The 17676-nt window shown below is 39.0% G+C and overlaps 1 protein-coding gene across 3 annotated transcripts in view; it reads left to right on the top strand.

The window, feature by feature from the left end:
- The window catches only part of cers6 (ceramide synthase 6), a 242872-nt gene that overhangs the window by 201791 nt on the left and 23405 nt on the right, over nt 1-17676 (top strand). For all 3 annotated transcript variants that reach the window (XM_067987341.1, XM_067987340.1, XM_067987339.1), the window contains 2 exons: nt 11462-11590; nt 13980-14086. In XM_067987341.1, the coding sequence (XP_067843442.1) occupies nt 11462-11590; nt 13980-14086 (236 nt within the window). The remainder of the gene's footprint in view (nt 1-11461; nt 11591-13979; nt 14087-17676) is intronic.

Genomic DNA, 17676 nt, shown 5'->3' with positions numbered 1-17676 from the left:
TCCACAGCTGTATTAGAGAAATTTTGCCAGTTTTACTGGTTGTGCACAATTTGCATGTTTGAGAACTGTGAAAGCAACATTGTTATTAGAGGGTTGTGTAACAATTACTGATCGTACAGTATATAAAAAATTGTTGAGTGCAAATGGAACTGTCCTTCAGGTCAGAACAGAAAATTAGTCGCTTTTAAGGAAGATTTAAACATGAAGGGAAGGGCTAAATTAAAATTTGCTGGTTCCACAGTGCTTTTGTCAATGTGCCTCAACTTGATCAGCAGCCTGCAGTAAGTGCATGTTTTGTAATGACAGGTGTTGTTCATTGACTGATTTAAAATCACACTATTAGTCTAGTGCTGCTCAATTGATTTTTTTTTTTTTTTCGGCAGTATTACATCCACACAGTTCCCAGCCATTGATCACTCAAGCTATTTATACGACGCTGCTAGATGCTGTTACAAATGTTAATGTACTTGATAATTTGAATAAATATAAACATTGCAGGATTAGCTACCCCTTTCTCCTGCTTACATGTCTAAGTTTTTAATCATATGTCAACTTTATCAAACTCTCTGTAAATTCTCTGGCATAAGGGATTGGGCGTTCCACTTCAATGCTCGTTGCACACACCAGGAGCACATGTTGAGAAATTCTGCATCTCTAACCCATGTTAATGGTCAGAAACTCATTGACTGCAGGTGCAGAATTTTCCAGATGTGTCTGCCTGAGAGGCAGCAAACTTATTGATGTTAAAAATGTTGCTATATTGCAGGCAATATATTTATTGAATAATTCCCTGCTGCTAGCATAAATCCAGAACAACACCCCTGTAAGATAATTGAACAGGTATCACACATTATGTGAACTGAATTGACATTTTTGTGCTGTTGAATGCTGTATTAACTTATGGTTCATCTCACCCAGAATGTTATTTTGGAAGTTAATTGGCAACGCAATGATATATATTCTGAAAGAAGACTCAGCAAAAAGTAACAATGCCATGTATAAAGCCTGATTGCTAAAACTCAGTGGTTCATCATAGATGCTTCTGCTCCATTAAAGTGCATGCTGGCCATGTAGTCTGACCTATTCAGACTTTATTTATGCCTCCTAAAACACCTTTAGAACAGATTGTTATAAAATGTTCAATGCAAAGCATAAACTAATTTGCTGCCATCGTGAGTTTCCAGAATCTGAAACAAATTAGAACCTGATCCAAAGCAACCTAGTGGCACAGTCCATCTATATACCGGGGAATTAGGGGTTACGGGGAGCGGGCAGGAAATTGGACATGAATTTAGATTTGAGGTTAGGATCAGATCAGCCATGATCTTGTTGAGTGGCGGAGCAGGCTCGAGGGGCCGATTGGCCTACTCCTGCTCCTATTTCTTATGTTCTTATACTACACCAAGGAGATGGAGATTGTTCCTATGATTCCCACATGCCACATTGCTAATTTTGCTTGGGACATCAGGGTGAGAGGCCAAATGAAGATCAAGTCCTTCCCTACAGGCAACAAGGGTAAATCAGTACTGATTGTTCCCCAGGTAATTATAACCAAGTTATTAAGAGACAGAGGCAGAGTCCCAGGAACAGATTACCTGCCTGCCTCCTCAGTTGGGGAATGGTATATTAATCACTGGACCATGGTTTGCTATGATGTAGGAAAATACAGTTTGCATAGTTGCTGTTTTCTCTGCGCAATAGGCTATAGGTTCACTATTTCTCCTTATCCTCCCTGAACTCTCTGCCACATTCAACACAGTTGACCATCAAGTTGTCCTCCATCATTGCTTCTCTGTGGTCCACCTCCATGGTACTACCTCACCCAGTTCCACTGTAACCTGTTCCAATGCAGCCATCAGATCTCCTGCAATGATTTTTCCTCCCAGGTGTACCCCAAGGTTCCATCCTTGGTCTCTTCTTTTCCTCGTCTACATAATGCCACTTGGTGACAGCATCTATAGGTGTTGGTTCAGCTTACATTTGTATGCCAATGACAACCAGCTATACCTCTCTGACACCACCCATGACTACTAATGTATGTTTAACTATTAGTCTGACATCAAGTTGTGGATGAGCAAGAAACTTCTGCGATTTAACATTGGCAAGACCAAAGCCGGCCCTTTAACTCCTGCCAAAATCTGTGCACCCTAGCCCTTGATTATATTCCCCTCAGCTATCCATTCAGGCTGAACCTGACATTGCACAAACTTGGTATTTTGACAACATCTAGGCACCCCTAAGACTGCCTATTTCCACCTCCACAATATCACCTGACTCCACCCTTACCTCACCCACACTGTTGCTGAAACCTTTATTTATGCCTCCAGCTTGACCACTCTAATGCCTCCCTGCAAGTCCCAAGCTCCACTCAACCAAGCTCATCCAAAATGTTGCTGCCTGCATTCTATCCCACATAAGTCCCACTACCCTATCGGCCTGTGCTCACTAACCTCCATTGGCCTCTTCTCCACAATGCATTAACATTCAAAATCCTTATCCTTGCCTCATTTACCTTTCCAACCTCCTCCAGCCCTATGCGCCAATATGCACCCTTCATTCTTACGACTTCAGGCCCCTTTGCATCCTTTCTCTTTCCATTCCACTTTTGGTCGCAGAGCCTTCAGCATGTTGGGCACTGTCCCTAAACCCCTCTGTCTTACTACTTCTCTCTCTTCTTCAAAAGCCTTCTCAAAACTTACCTCATGGACGATACCTTTGGTTACCTCTCCATTGCAGCTTAATGTCCAGTTTTGATTCTGTGAAGCATTTGGGATATCTATTATATTCAAGCTATTATTTAAATACAAGTTGTTGTTGTCATAGCTTCTTAGGTATGAGAGGTACTTTGGAAAAATTACATAATTGTAGCCATTTAATGATTTGTAACTGTACAATGACATTTTCTGGAGAATCTGTCCTCATAAACAGAACAGATATTAATGCTTTATGAAATAGTGGATAGTGTATACCACAGCTATAGAGGACAAGTTGGCTGTAATCATGTCATCCTCTTTGGAATGCATTACCAGAACAAGACGCTTTATTGTTGCAATGGTGCATTGGTAAAAACCAAATAATGTCATGGCTTGTTGCTAGGGGCACCCTTTGAGAAGATCCTGTTCAATTAAAATGAAAGAAATGTAGGATGGAGATACCTTTTAAACTGCACCAAGTGCTCTCTCGTCATAGAATGGTACTGTGTTTACTTGTGGAGTCCAATCATCCTACACCCCGAGTGGTCTGAAAGGTTCAGAAATTGGGTCCATTAAAAAAAATACCGTAAAAAGCTTTACACTGATTCCTGTCATTGGATTTATCTTTGTAATGAGAAATATGATGGAGCAAATGTTAAGTGAGGCCGTGTAATATGTAATTAATATTATAATCATTTGATCAAGTTTTTTGGCTGTGTCTCTAAGTAAAAAGACAATGGCTTCTTCCAGGCCATCATGCCCATTTGTCAATACTGAACAGTGAATGCTGTCATTAAATAGGAAATCAAATAGAATCTGGAACAATATTTGCCCCATCAGCTACCAAGAGTAATTTGGAGATAATTACACCAAGAACACTAAGGACATCAGGTGGGGTACAGAAGAACAAAGAAATCTAATTGGAATTCCAAGTACTTCCAATATGAAATAACTTTATTTTAAATAATGGACATAAATGTGAGTTTTTGTAGAGCAGCATCACAATTTATGCTTCATTACTTCCTGCTGTTGAAAAGTTTATCACTACATTGCAGGTTGGTGAAGTCACACTTAATCATGCTTGTCTGCTCTTCAACATTTCTTACGTTTTAATATTACCACTTTATGCATGCACTGGTGTATCATACTGTAATTATTTCAGACCTTTTCTCCTCGCTGTTATGTTAGTACTGGGTACTGTAGGCCTAGAAATGTTCCTTCCTGTTTTACGTTGCATTTATTCTTTCCAGTTCAAAAACCATTATGAATCAATTACATTCACAGAGTACATGAACATATTTCCATTAAAGTTATGATTTCATCTTTGAGTCTTTGTGAATAAAAATCTCAGAGAATAAACACATTGATATATTTATTCTTTTATCATTATGTTTAATGATGTCAAATTTTGTAATTGTGTAGTAGCTGCTTACTTCAAACACTAAAACAGAAATCATATAAATTTAATAGCCACTCACTCCAGCAGCCAGTGATATAATACACATTGGGCTTGATTTTCTATCTTCAGCATTAGAACAAACACCTTTTATGGGCTCCCTGAAGGCTCAGCAATTGTTTCCAATGAGTCACTGATCCATACTTTATGTGGGTACGGTAGTATAGTGGTTGTTTTACTAGACTAGTAATCCAGAGGCCTGGACTAATATGGAGATATGAGTTCAAATCCCACCACAGCAGCTGGGGAATTTAAATTCAGTTAATTAAATAAAATCTGGAATAAAAAGCTAGTGTCAGTAATGGTAACCATGAAACTACCAGATTGTCATAAAAACCCATCTAATTTCCCTTAAGGAAGGAAACCTGTCAACCTATACCAGGCCTAGCCTTTATGTGACTCCAAACCCACAGCAATGCGGTTGATTCTTAACTGCCCTCTGAAATGGCCTAGCAAGTCATTCAGTTGTCACCACACGGACTGCAGCAGTTCAGAGAAGGCAGCTCACCTTCACAAGGGCAGTTGGGGATGAGCAATAAATACTGGTCTTGCCAGTGACACCCACATCCAATGAATATAAAAAAAAATACAGATCAGGAAGGTTTGATCTCAGGGGTGTGCTGATCTCAGCTGGGGTGGTAGGATGGGATGCAACCATTGGCTTCAGCATTCCTGGGTTAGTGAGTGGAAAATTGGCTGGGATTCCTGCTTCTGATAGCTATCCAGTGGTGGTCAGCTGTACTGACCTCCACCCCCTGCCTGCCCATTTAGAATCAGACTGTTAAGACTCAGATGTGAAAAATGGCCACTTGGGCATGCTGTTGGAGGGTGCCAGTGCCCATGGATCTGTATCACAGCATAGAGTCAATATCTCCAATAAAAGAGAACATGGCAGAAAAGGAGGAGGAAAAGTATTTTTTTTTTAAATTGGTAACTGCACAATATTATTTAATGCAATTTTTTGTTTTGCAGTGGTGCAGGTTGTTATGTTGTCTTGTCTTAGACGAGCAAAGAAATTCAAGTTTTATATGCTGCGGAGCAATAGGTTCCACCATTATGAAGTCATTTGAAAAGTAGCTGGCATAAGGGCATCAGCTCAATATTGTACATCAGAGCCTTTGATGAGATAGTGAAAGCACTACAACTTTAGATTTTGTTTAAATAGCATTTAAAACATAATATTTTGTGACAGAGTTCTTGTCTCTGTCAAGACGAGAGGCTGTCTTTACATTTGATTGTCTTAAATAAGTATAAACCTAAATTTTCCGTGCTGACAGTGTGCAAGGTTCCCTTACTTTGAAACTCACCCTCATAGAGTGAAAGGCTTTTGACCTAGTTGTGCTACAGGTAGTGATTTGACCTGGTCACATACCTTTGAAAATACTGGCAGTGGAAATAAATGCTAATCCCAATTTACAGATATTAAAATACAATAGCAATTTGTGCTTGAGCGCAAACACTTAGTGTTATCAACATGCATGCATTATGACTACTGGCAAGTATAAAATCAAGCTGATGTACCTGGCTCTCAACAATAGAGAACATATGAACATGCCAGTCTCTGTAATGTGCTTTTTGACTGGCTTATAAAGGCAATGTTCTAAGGAATGCCCTTTCCATCAGTAAAAACCCAAATATTTATCAAATGGATCAAGAAGGTCCAGTTGTACACATAAAGTTCAATCATGAACTATATTCCTACCTTAAAATTATGTTGTAATGCCAAAAAATCAATTAAATCAGTAACTGTATATTAATAAAGTTAAATTGTAGATAATAATTAATACACTAAATATTAATTTAAAAATGGATCACTTGATCCTTATGTAAGCATCAAACATTTTCAAAGCTCTGTCAGAAAGAAAGGCTGATGTATCTGTGATCTCAGTGTATTCTTTCTTGACAGGACTCATTGCTCCATTTTCATACTCATTCTGAGTCTACAATAAATCTCTGTACTAAACCCATTATCAATGTATCATGCCACCTTTGAGGTGTACTAAGAATGCTTTCTTCCACCTTTCTTTATGTAAGAGTACATATGATGTATTGTTTATACAACCATACTGAGGCCTACAGTACTTGATTTTTGTCACATTTCATGGTACATCTTGTGCAGTACCTGCTGACTGTATGCACATTGTGTTTGTGTTTTTTTCCTTTCAGTTCTTCCATCCATAAATTGTTCACTGTGGAGACTTTCATCACTGCACACCAATCAAATACAGTATGTTGCTTGCTCTCTGTTCCTTTCTCTTGCTTAATTTTCTGTACTCTAAAGTCCTTCACATTCCAAATGCAGCTTTAACAGTTACTTTAAAGGGATATTTTTGATGCAGTGCAGGGAAAATTATTTTAATTGCCTTTTAAATATTAATGCACTCGGGAATTACTTCATTGCTGCAGTGAGTGCAAAATGCTTCAGTTGCTTACACACTGACAAGGTTTTAAAGTGATCGTATTGAAAATGCTAGTTAGTACAGGAAGGTCGATGATCCACATAAACTCAGTTAATTACCTAAATTGTCATTAACTCTACAATTTGTATTACTTTAAAAATTATTTCAAGAGCACTTTTTAAACAATGAGCTCTTAGAAAAAAGATATTGACATTTTTTTGCTTGGTTTTAAAGAAACAATATTTTAAGAGTGCATTTATGTTACAAATATAGCATTGGTGCGAAGTGGTTTTGGCTTCACACCAACACTAAACTTGTGTAATGTTCATTAGGTGTTAAGACCCGAACTGACTCTGAAGCAAAGCTCCTCCAGAGAGTCTCCCTGCACTTCAGTCTGGTGTCAGGTCAGGCTGTACTTATGATATAATTGCTGCATCACTGTGAAGCAAAACCACATCGTGCCATTGCTGCAGTTGTAGTGTAAATTCATCCCAAAATAACAATGTCATTTTTTCTTTATTGATTTATCAATTCTGCCTCTTCTGTCCGAACAAAAGAAACCTGGGAGCAGGGAATGATTCCTGTGCTGGAACAGGTCGTCCCAATGCCAGATCGATATCGGTCTTCAGGCCTCATTTCAATGCCCGTTGAGCTATCAACACCTGCCATCCGACTCCAGGCAGCTCACCAGCAAAGCAGAGGTCACTTTTGGGCCGCTAACGCCTGTTTTAGCTGCAGAGCTGCCTTTACCAAAATGGCGGTGCCTGTAATGCACGTGCAGATCGGGCATGGGGCTTTGCACCCAAAATCGATCCGCTTTGCCCCTGTTTTCCGCATGGAAATGTTATTTAATAGTGTGTGTAATGCCAGCATAGTACCGAATTTGCACCCTTTTATAATTTATTTCAGTCAAATTGTTACTTTTATATATTGAGGTTGCAGGGTCACAAATGACTCACTGCATTGTACGAAAAATGAAGATTCTCCAAATGTTTTATTTTTTTCTAAATCTTCATGGGGGAGAGATTTTCTTCATGCACTAGGTGTGGTGAAATTGTAAACATGTTTACAAAGAATAGCCTTTGCTACACCAAGTGCACAGAGGAAATCTTCACCCGTGGTTCCACGTCTGGAAGCATGGGACAGATCGTGAGAGATGCTGCAGATAAAGATCTCTTTTTATGTGCAGTTTGTGTATTGTGAATCCTCTGCTTACCTAATGCCATGTCCAGGGAAGCTTGAAGAATTTATTTTGGATATGATTTGGCATCTGGCCAAACAAATTGCATCTTCCTAATATTTGTTTGGCAAGATACCACATCGAATCCAAAATAAATTCACAGCATTACTATGTAATTGGTCCGGAACACCGTATTAAACATGCAATTTTCACAATTCAATTGCAAATATTTAGTAAATTGGTTACTTAAGTGGTGAAGCACATTTAGAGGCATATTCACAAAGCGTAAACACTCCATCTCTCCTCAATTCTACTTCCTATCCATGTAACCAATACTAAGTTTTGCTTGCTTCTATTATCCTGAGATTAAATTGGAAGCAGAGCATCAAGTACAGAATTCTTAAGCTTCAAAGTATGAGGGCGCCAAATTCCTTGGTCATGGTCCTGGCAGTTACAGCGGGATCAATGTTGCACTGCAACAACTGACCAAAGTGGCAGGGCTCATCATTAACATGGGGTAGGTGGGCACAAGCTACAGAAGCATTTCTGGTGCCTACTTGCCCGCTGCCCACCCAACTCACCCATTCGCATGCCCTGAGAAGGGGGCTCTTGTGGCCCCTCTCCCATGACCCCAGCCACGTTCTCCTCGGCTCCCTGACCAAGGGAGCTTATCCAGGTAATTTTTTTTTAAAGTACAAGTCTTTGGGGGGGGTTCAAGCCATGTGCCTCCGTTCACTTGGTGTATCAGCTGCCACAGAAACACTTCCTTCAGGAGCAGGAATTCCCATCTTAGGGAGTCCCTGACCCTGGCTCCACCCCCTGGCTGTCATTTGCCTTGTAAGGAGCACACATGGTTTTGTCCTTCCTACCACCCAGCAAACTCCGGAAACAGCAGGAAAGCTGGCGCAAAAGGGTCTCCGCTGTTTTCCCAGGGGCTCCACCAGACTCCCACTGGAAGTACGGAGAGAGACTGGTGGAATCCCCAAGGAATTTTGGGGCTGAGGTGTTTGGCAAACCTTTATTATATTTGTCAAGCAGATGATGTAATAATATCATTTGAGCCAAAATCTGTCAATCTATCACAAAAATATGCCACTTGCACAAGATGTCATTGCAATTAATTATTTTTTGGTCAGCTGGAAATCGTACTCGCACGGAAATCCACCATGTTTAAGAATCTCTGAACCAAGTTACTGAGACATGTGCACCTGTAGAATTTCCCACTGACCATTTGGAGGGCGTAGTCTGACCCCATTGGGACATATGAGCCCCAATTTTCTAATAATTGGAAAAAATGGGGTAGAACTGCCCCAATGCTCAAGCCTGCCTGTCGTTGTAACACAGAGGGTAGGCCTGGCCCAATTTCCAATGGGAGCTCCTTACACCTAATTTGAATAACCTACAGGCACAAGAAAAGCATTCCCAGAGAGCTTGAACTGTAACACACAGCTGGTGAGTAAAAAATCCGGTGAGGGGAACAGCTTTTAAAGGGTTGCAGCTATCCTTTAAAGAGGAAATTGTGGGGAGACAGAAAAATAGGGAAATTGATCACAATAGAGCACAGTAGAGACATGTGGTAAATATTACTCCATTTGTTGATGCAGAGTTAAAGGTCCTGCCGCAGAGAATGCATCAAAGAAGAGTGGCCCTGTTTGGGGCTCAAGACCACCTTTCAGTAAAAGTGCAAGTGCAAACTGCACTGAAGGAATATCAAATCTATCACAGAGAACTTCGTTTTATACTTCCTGTCACGTTTATGGTAGATATTGTCTCGGGTTCAATGTTGCTGACCACTCCCGTAAGCATTCATCGTGTCTCCTACGATTTGGAGTGCACCTGTTTTTTTTGCCCAGCATCTAGAGAAATGATAGCAAGATGCAACAAAGAATCCTTACTGTCTATACTGCTACTAGAATATATCATGCACTGCCACTTAATTCTCCTCTCCTTGAAAGGCGAACTGAATATACACTCTGTAAGACTCAAAATTAGGCTGTAAACCCCAGGCTCTAAACGAAGAGATAGTTTCATAAATGAAACAGGTAAATGCACAGAGTATAGCATAAAGCAGCGAATCATACACTTCACTGTTCTCGATACACACAATAATAAAGACACCACTCACTTTCTCTCTATGCAATGTCTTTAATACAGAAGCTCAATTTTTACGCAATGAAACATGCTGCAGTTTAAAACTGGCCCAGCTTCTCTGCCGACCAGGACAAACTTAAACACTTCTAAACAACTTTTCTGCTGGCTAGAAAGCAGGCATCTATGAGACTGATTGTTTACTAGGGTAAGGTCAGCCCAGATACATCGTTCAATATACTTTGAAGATATACTGAAATAAAAGGTTGCATTTCCCTTATCAATATTATATGTATGGCCAATCTTTGACAGTGACATGTGATGGTTAGTCGGGCAATGTGAAATTTGGGGCCATTTAACCCAATTAGCACCTTAGACTCCTTATTGTGTTTTTCTTAACAATTCACACCCTGTGAAGCCTACTGCATCCAACCAGCTCATGGTTTTCCCTTTGAGAAATACTTTGTGTGACTGGGGATTTTTCACCCCTCACATGCTGTTTCCAGCAACAAAGAATACAATTTGAAAATTCAATGCAGACAAAAATCAAATTTTGTCACACTTCCATGGCTAGATCCCATTAAAATCCGAGCAAGACTCCATTTACCTTCTCCATCCAAGGAGGATAGTCACCAGTTGGTCATTAGACAACTGCTCATGAGCGGCATGGTGAGCATACACCTCACCATAAAATGTATCACTGGATTACCATCATCCTCTTGATCACAGCACAGAGATACACCACATCTCATGGAATGGTGGTTCCACCAGTTGGAGTTGTGTAACTTCAGCAGTAGCTTCTTGGCACTTTGGTATCAAGCCTTGGATGTGTGAGTGTGTGATCTTACTTGCACCTTCCAAGTAACATCTTCCAGAGGCTGTCATTCCAAGTGTCAAGAGTTTCCTTATCAGCCTTATAAGGGATAACTGCTGTCCATGTGGTGGAAGGACCTACACAGCGCAGCTTGTTTTGTGTCAGCTACCTTGAGAGTCTGAACACCTGAGTTCAGTGCCGTTTACCAAGCTTACTCAAAACCAACTGCTTATTTTGGACAAATCCTCATTGAAACAATTACACTGGTTTTTTTTGCTCTTTTTCCTCCGTAACTGTAGGAACAGTTCCCCTTTAAGAAGGCGTTACCATTTGTGGGTCATCTTCTGGAAAGAGATGCATCACTGCCTTCCATTGACAACTGAGTATTGCAGCAGCTTAAACAAGCTTTAATTGGGAATTGGGATGGCATATCATAGAATATTTGTTAGTCTTAAAAATTACGAAATATTTTGACGATTGCACCTCAAATGGAAACAATATGGTTTAAAATAGTGTCTTAAAGTCGCAATTAGTCTTTACAATTAAGACATGGTACCAAAAAATATGTTTCATAATCTAATTAATGAATATTTTATCTTTTTTGAAAAAAGATGAATAAGTGTGATATGCGGGACGGTTTGTAATCAGTGTAGACTTGCATTTAACGGTGTTATTTTCTGTTAGAAACTCAGTCAAAAATGAATGTTGGAAAGTCATATCTTATGATAATATTTTCATTCTAAGCTTGTAAACTGTTCACCATGTAGTGTATTGGAGCTTTGATGTGATTTTTGCACTAAGCTGTTACCTAGCTGTTTCTTCTTGTTTTAGGACTTTGCCATTATGTTTGTGCATCATCTTGCAACAATAGCACTTATAACATTTTCATATGTCAACAATATGGTGCGTGTAGGAACACTGGTCATGTGCCTTCATGATGCATCTGATTTTCTGTTAGAGGTAAGGAAAGTGTTCATCACCTTTAATGAGACCTTATAACAATGTAATGGAGCAGCATCACACTTATCATTTTAGAGAAAAGATTTTTCCTCTTTATCACGGGATCCACACTGATAATGCTTCATGAAACAGCAAAGGGAAAAATCACATGAATATTTTATAATAATATTTCCACTCCTTAATTTTGTTTACTTTTCTCCTGTCCTTTTAAGCCCCTTCACGTAATTGTTGGCTGCATTCCAAATCTCCACCTAGGCTGTTGGTGAGCTCCCTCTTGGTGGGATACCATCTGGCTTTTGCTTGGCATTTACCTCTTATGAATTATCCAATATAAGAAATCAGCTAAATTAATCTTGTTAATTGTACTGATAAGACACTCTCATATTGGATATAGAAAGTAATTAGAATTTGATGTCTAATTTACATTTTCTTTTTCCCACATTAATATTCTCCCTTCCTCCTCTCCTGAAGATATTGACTTCTTGGTGGAGCACAATTTGCCACTGCCTAAGTAGCCATTCTTCATGCATGAACCTGAGCAATAAACATGGACCATGTCCTGACCCTGACCTCATCGCAACATACACACACATGCACTTTCAGCAGGAAGATCAGGAGCAGGGCCCCTCACTGATAGTCTACTATGTAATGCAGCTGTGCAGAGGCCAGTTGTAGCACCCTAACTTCCATCCTGGATGAGATCAGCTAACTCAATACAGACCAGGGAACAAACCTGCAATATTCCTGATCTGTATAGCTCAGCTACTTGCTGCCTTGAGCTGAGTCACTGGGGAAGCATACATTTTCTGATCCAGGTGAGAGGGTACAGAGGTTCTGCAAGGTATATTAAGAAATAACAAAATTACACCAGAAAATAGTGGCAGAGGGTGGAAATGATCAAAGATTATTTATGAACATGTTTTAGAAACTGATCTTAATAATTACAATGAATGGAAATGGTGTGGCATATTGGATATTTTTGATAAAGAAAGGTTCAGACTATCAGGATCTGCTTTTAAAAATTGATCTTAAAAGAACTGTGTTGGCAAAGTGGGTTACAAAGCTATCTGTTCATCTTAGGTTTTTGGGTTCAAATCTAGCCCAGGCTGATGGGATGAAAGCCTCCTTGTTTGATATCTGAAAGGATACAAAGTAAACTAAGTTTGAACAGATTCACAGCATAAAGCCACCAACAATATAATTTTGTACTAGTTAACAGTCTCAATCAGATAGGCCACAAAGAATGCGTGATATTAGAAATGGAAAATTCAGCAGAGGTACTGTTCTGATACAGGGTAAGATAGATTGTTGAGGCCAGTAGAAAGAGTTTAACTCTGCTTCTAACACATGCTGCAACTAACCTGGAAAGACTTGACAAATACTGGGTGCAAAAGAAGAAAAATGTCCCACTTCTCAGAACTGACGTCCCTTGTCTGATGAGCATAAAAATTCAAGAATTTCACAATTAAGGCATTGTGATTAGCTTAAACAAGTCAATTTGCTTTACTCTATTTATGTTTAAGAAAAAGAAAAGTTTTTAAAAATCACATCGTTCACCTGACGAAGGAGGTAGCCTCCGAAAGCTTGTGAATTTAAAATAAAATTGCTGGACTATAACTTGGTGTTGTAAAATTGTTTACAATTAAAAAAATAAAAGCAGTGATATAATTTGGGAACTGGTCAGGAGGAGTAAGCTCAACACTTTCTCACACTTGGAATTCAGAATTCCAAAAACCTCAATATAAGGCCATTAGTGCTACAATACAAATAGACATACAAAACCTCACACAGGACACGACTGATGGTCATTATTTTAACAGCTTATTTACATATGGCAGTAATGTACAGATTACCATTTTGAATTAGATTTGTTGTTATGAGACAATTGCCTTAAATAGGCTCCACAGAAGAGATTACTTTGACTATAGATTTTGAAAGATCATTGTCAGTTATTTCATGCAATGAATGGAATCGGCCTGTCAGTTGTCGAACACTGTAATGCATGGATGATTTATTGCTCTTTTTAAAGTGTTTGTGTACAAGCTAGCTTCATGATTTTTCTGCTTATTTTACCCATTTCCATTTGCTGTACTTAACTAATTAAACACGGGTCAATATGTCAGTAACTGTGTGTCAATGACCAAGTTCCACAGACTCTAATTAAGTGAGAAACATACTCATTCCAAGGCTTTTGATTCCATTGCATTTAATGATCCTGGTACAGTAATATTATTTGTGACTAGACACAGATTAATGAACTGTTGTGTCACGTTTGATCTATCTATATCAGAGTTCTTCTGGATGGTAGCAAATTAAAGACATGCTAATTAAAGACATGCTAGTATTATTCAGACATTGAAAATCCAAAACAGTGTTTTTTAATTCACAGGCAGCTAAAATGGCAAACTATGCCAAATGTCAAAGACTGTGTGACCTCCTGTTTGTAATGTTCGCCTTGGTCTTCATTAGTACGAGGCTTGGCCTTTACCCAATATGGTGAGTAAGCTATCAGTCAGATAGCTCAATTTATTTAACAGCAACTTTCCCGCTCTAATTTTTTCAAGCACACAGAGAATGCAATTACAGTAGAAAAGGGGCAAATGTAATTAGACAACTATATTCGACATAAACCCTGAGGCTGAAGTGGAATAAAATATGAATTGATCGCAATCATCACTAATCCATTGAGGATTATTGAAAATGATTAATGATTATCAAGGACTGTTTTTGTTTTGCAAACTGCAATTTTCCTGTTGTCAGCTATTGAGAGGAAGAGCTACATGTACATTCTTTAAATATTATTTTTCCAATTGCTTTCCTCCACACACGTTGGAAGATGATCCACAAATACAAAAATAACTACAAATACTATTACCTTAATGCTGTACTGCAGTTGACTAACTAAAAGGAATGGTTAACTCTTTTGTAAAAAGGATTTGTCCCATCCTTGACCAAGTTATCCTCCCTTACCCCCAGATTGCCCAACCCAAAACTAGCAAATATTACACCAAAGGGAAGCCTGAATCAAATGTTGATTGAGACTAGTGTTCAAGTGGGCAATACTCAGATGTCATAGTTGCCAGACTTGCCTTGCAGTATCTTTCTAATTAGCACCAGTTTCAGCCCTGCTGTATAAATTAAGAATGAATTTTGCGTTGCTGGGAACACAGATCATCAGGAGTGCTCCCATTTCCTGTAAACGTTCTCTATTTTCTAAAATTGAAAACAATTACCATGCTTCTACACAATTCTTCGCATATTTCCACTTGTATACATACAGGACAGGTATTAATTGAAGCTTCTCTTTCTCCACTCCTCCTCCCTCTCCCACTGCTGTCCCTTTACTTATCTTTATTTCTCTTCTCCAGCTGTCAGTATCTTTTTCTTTGTCAAAGCATCTATTTTTGTCTGATTATGTTTCTGTGAAACACTTTGGAACATTGAACATTTCTACATTGAAGGCGCTATATAAATGCAAGTTGTTGTTGTTCTTTTGCCACTTCGATTTGGAGTTTTTCTTTGTTCTTGCTATTTTCTTTCACATTTTCTTTTTGTGCTTTTTTTGCCATTTCCTATCACTGAGATTAGTTTGACAATAGATTGTGTTTAAGTAATTGACAAGAAAGTATCGCTTTTTTTTAAAAAAACCTATCTGTCCAACATAATGTGCAGGTCAGTGAACTGTCTTAAGTAAATGGTAGCTACAATTAATAATGTGTCCAATGTACCTCATAAAACTTACCTTTTGAAAAACCTACTAACATAAAGCTTATACATGTAACAGTGTTTGTGGCCTCTTTTTACATAATGCAATAATGTACCATCATGTAAATTTTCTGCAGGTAATTTAATGCAAAACATTTGACTAACACAGTTGAAAATACACCAGATACGTACAGGAGTTACACTGGTTTACTGAAAAAAAAACAATGTCCTCTTTATTTGTGAGTGACCTCAATAGTATTTGACTTAATGCTGATCAAACAAATGACTAATTTGCCTTGAAACCAGGTTTAGCCTTAAACACTGTAGTTTCTCTTTTCACATCGTGAAACCCTAATTTAGCTTTCAAAGCATTTTTAAAAATATGAATATATTAGGGTCAATTTTAACTCACTTCACCCAGGGTAAACAGGGCAGTCGAGGCCTGAAAATAGCGTTGTGTCACTTACCACCCCATTTAGGCTGGTGCCCTGGCTGCCGCCATCTTGGGCAGGATCCTGAGGTGGTCAGCCGAAGGTCTGGCCATTGCTTTTGCAGCTTCTGTCCCGGATTTCTTCCCCATCCCCCAGTCTCAGACTGTTAGCTGATTCAACGTGGGAGTCAGCCCATTTTCCCCCTCACACAAAAGGCAAACTGCTTGGTGTCTGCCGTTCACCGACTTGGGCCTTACAATGTAACAATGAGTGAGCAACGAGCATACTCTGGCCACCATCCACCCATTGTGTTCCTCAAGTTAAAATCGACCCTATTTAGGCCCTGAATTTCTTGCAATTGTGTAACCGGCTAGTTACACCAAAATTTACGCTGAAATTTCCTGACAATCTCATTAGCAGATGCCGGAACATAAAATCCAGCAGAAATCAGCATGAACAATCAGGGCACGAGCAAAACACAGAACTTATGCCATATTTCTTCTTTTAGTCCCTCTTCATGTATGAAAATTAAAGTTTGAAGCCATCAGACGATCATTAATGCACATTGGGCACAGCGGGGGTAATTTTGACTTTGGGTGATAGTGTAAAACAAGCGATATCGATTCATCCACCTGTTATACATCTCTCCTGATTTTCATTTCCATTGAATTCATGGGCGGATGAATCGACATCACCCATTCTACGAGGTCAAAATTAACCCTAGCATGTTTAAGAAAATGCAATTGTGGAATCTTTTCAATTTTTAATGTAACACATCTTGATGCTGTAAAAATGTATTCAAAGATACAAAATCTGCCTTCTCAAGTAGATGTAAAAGATCCCGCAGCACTATCCAAAGAAGAGAAGGGAGTTCTCCCAGTGTCCTGGCCAACATTAATCCCCAAGTATAAAACCTATAATCCCATTTGCCTTTTTTGTAGCCTTTCCTCTTCCTCATAGCTCTGTCTTTCCTCAGGCAGTACAGGACCCCATTCTTAATCTGTAACTTTTCTCCCTCCTGCTCCTCCCAGCTCCACACGAAAGGCAGACTGCCGTTTCTTCGGCAGCCTCCCCTTTAAGAACCATTGACTAGGCCACGATAGAACCATGCTCCACCTATTTTTTCATGAATTTTGAAGATGGGCCCTGAAGCAGGGGTGGGACCCTTCTATGCATATTTAAATTGAGCCAATGCTGATTTCAGGCAGCAAGGACCAATATGGCGACGGCCATGCCACCAGTGCAGATTGGGTGCAGGACCTCATGCCCAGAAATTGGTAAATGTTGCACCCGTTTTATGCCTGAAAAATAGGCAAAACGCATACCAATTTCTACCCCAAGATTATTAGAAATCAGTTAACGCATCAAAGATTTAAAGACAGGCAGAGATTGCAAATGGTTAATAACTGGGCTTTATTAAATTATTAACCAAAGTGATTATTATACAAAGATATAAAAATCTGTATGCTTGGGCAGATGTTCTTAGTTGTGTGCTGGTGTGAGACAGAGATGTTTGTAGTTTATGAAATAGCTTTCTAAAAAATGGATTGTTGTGTATAATGGTAAGATAAATATCATAAACAACACAAGTAGCTGTCAGAAAGTTTAAAGCAGCAATTCAACATTCGGCTCTGCTGACATTTATGACATTTTTTCGAAGTGTTCAATTGATTTTCTGCCATGTAACTTACTGCCAGCCATTTATTTCCATGTACCTATGTATTACACCTTACAATGATTTTAAGCAAGAATTTAAAAAGCTACAGCATCTGATTTTCAGTTTGAGTATAGTTTCAAACTATTAACTATAAGCTTGGTGTGGACATTAGCATTTTGATTGAGGAAAGTTTTGGGGGCAAATGATTTCTATTGAAAGCCAGCACCTGCAAAGATTTGAATTTAAAATTCAAAAGGTGATAGCTTATTTTAAATTTGGTAGATCAAAAATCT

This window comes from Heptranchias perlo, chromosome 7 (genome assembly GCF_035084215.1).
Source record: "Heptranchias perlo isolate sHepPer1 chromosome 7, sHepPer1.hap1, whole genome shotgun sequence".
NCBI classification, from domain to species: Eukaryota; Metazoa; Chordata; class Chondrichthyes; order Hexanchiformes; family Hexanchidae; genus Heptranchias; species Heptranchias perlo.
Note: the sequence above shows the minus strand (reverse complement) of the source record. Positions and strands in the feature narration are given on the sequence as shown.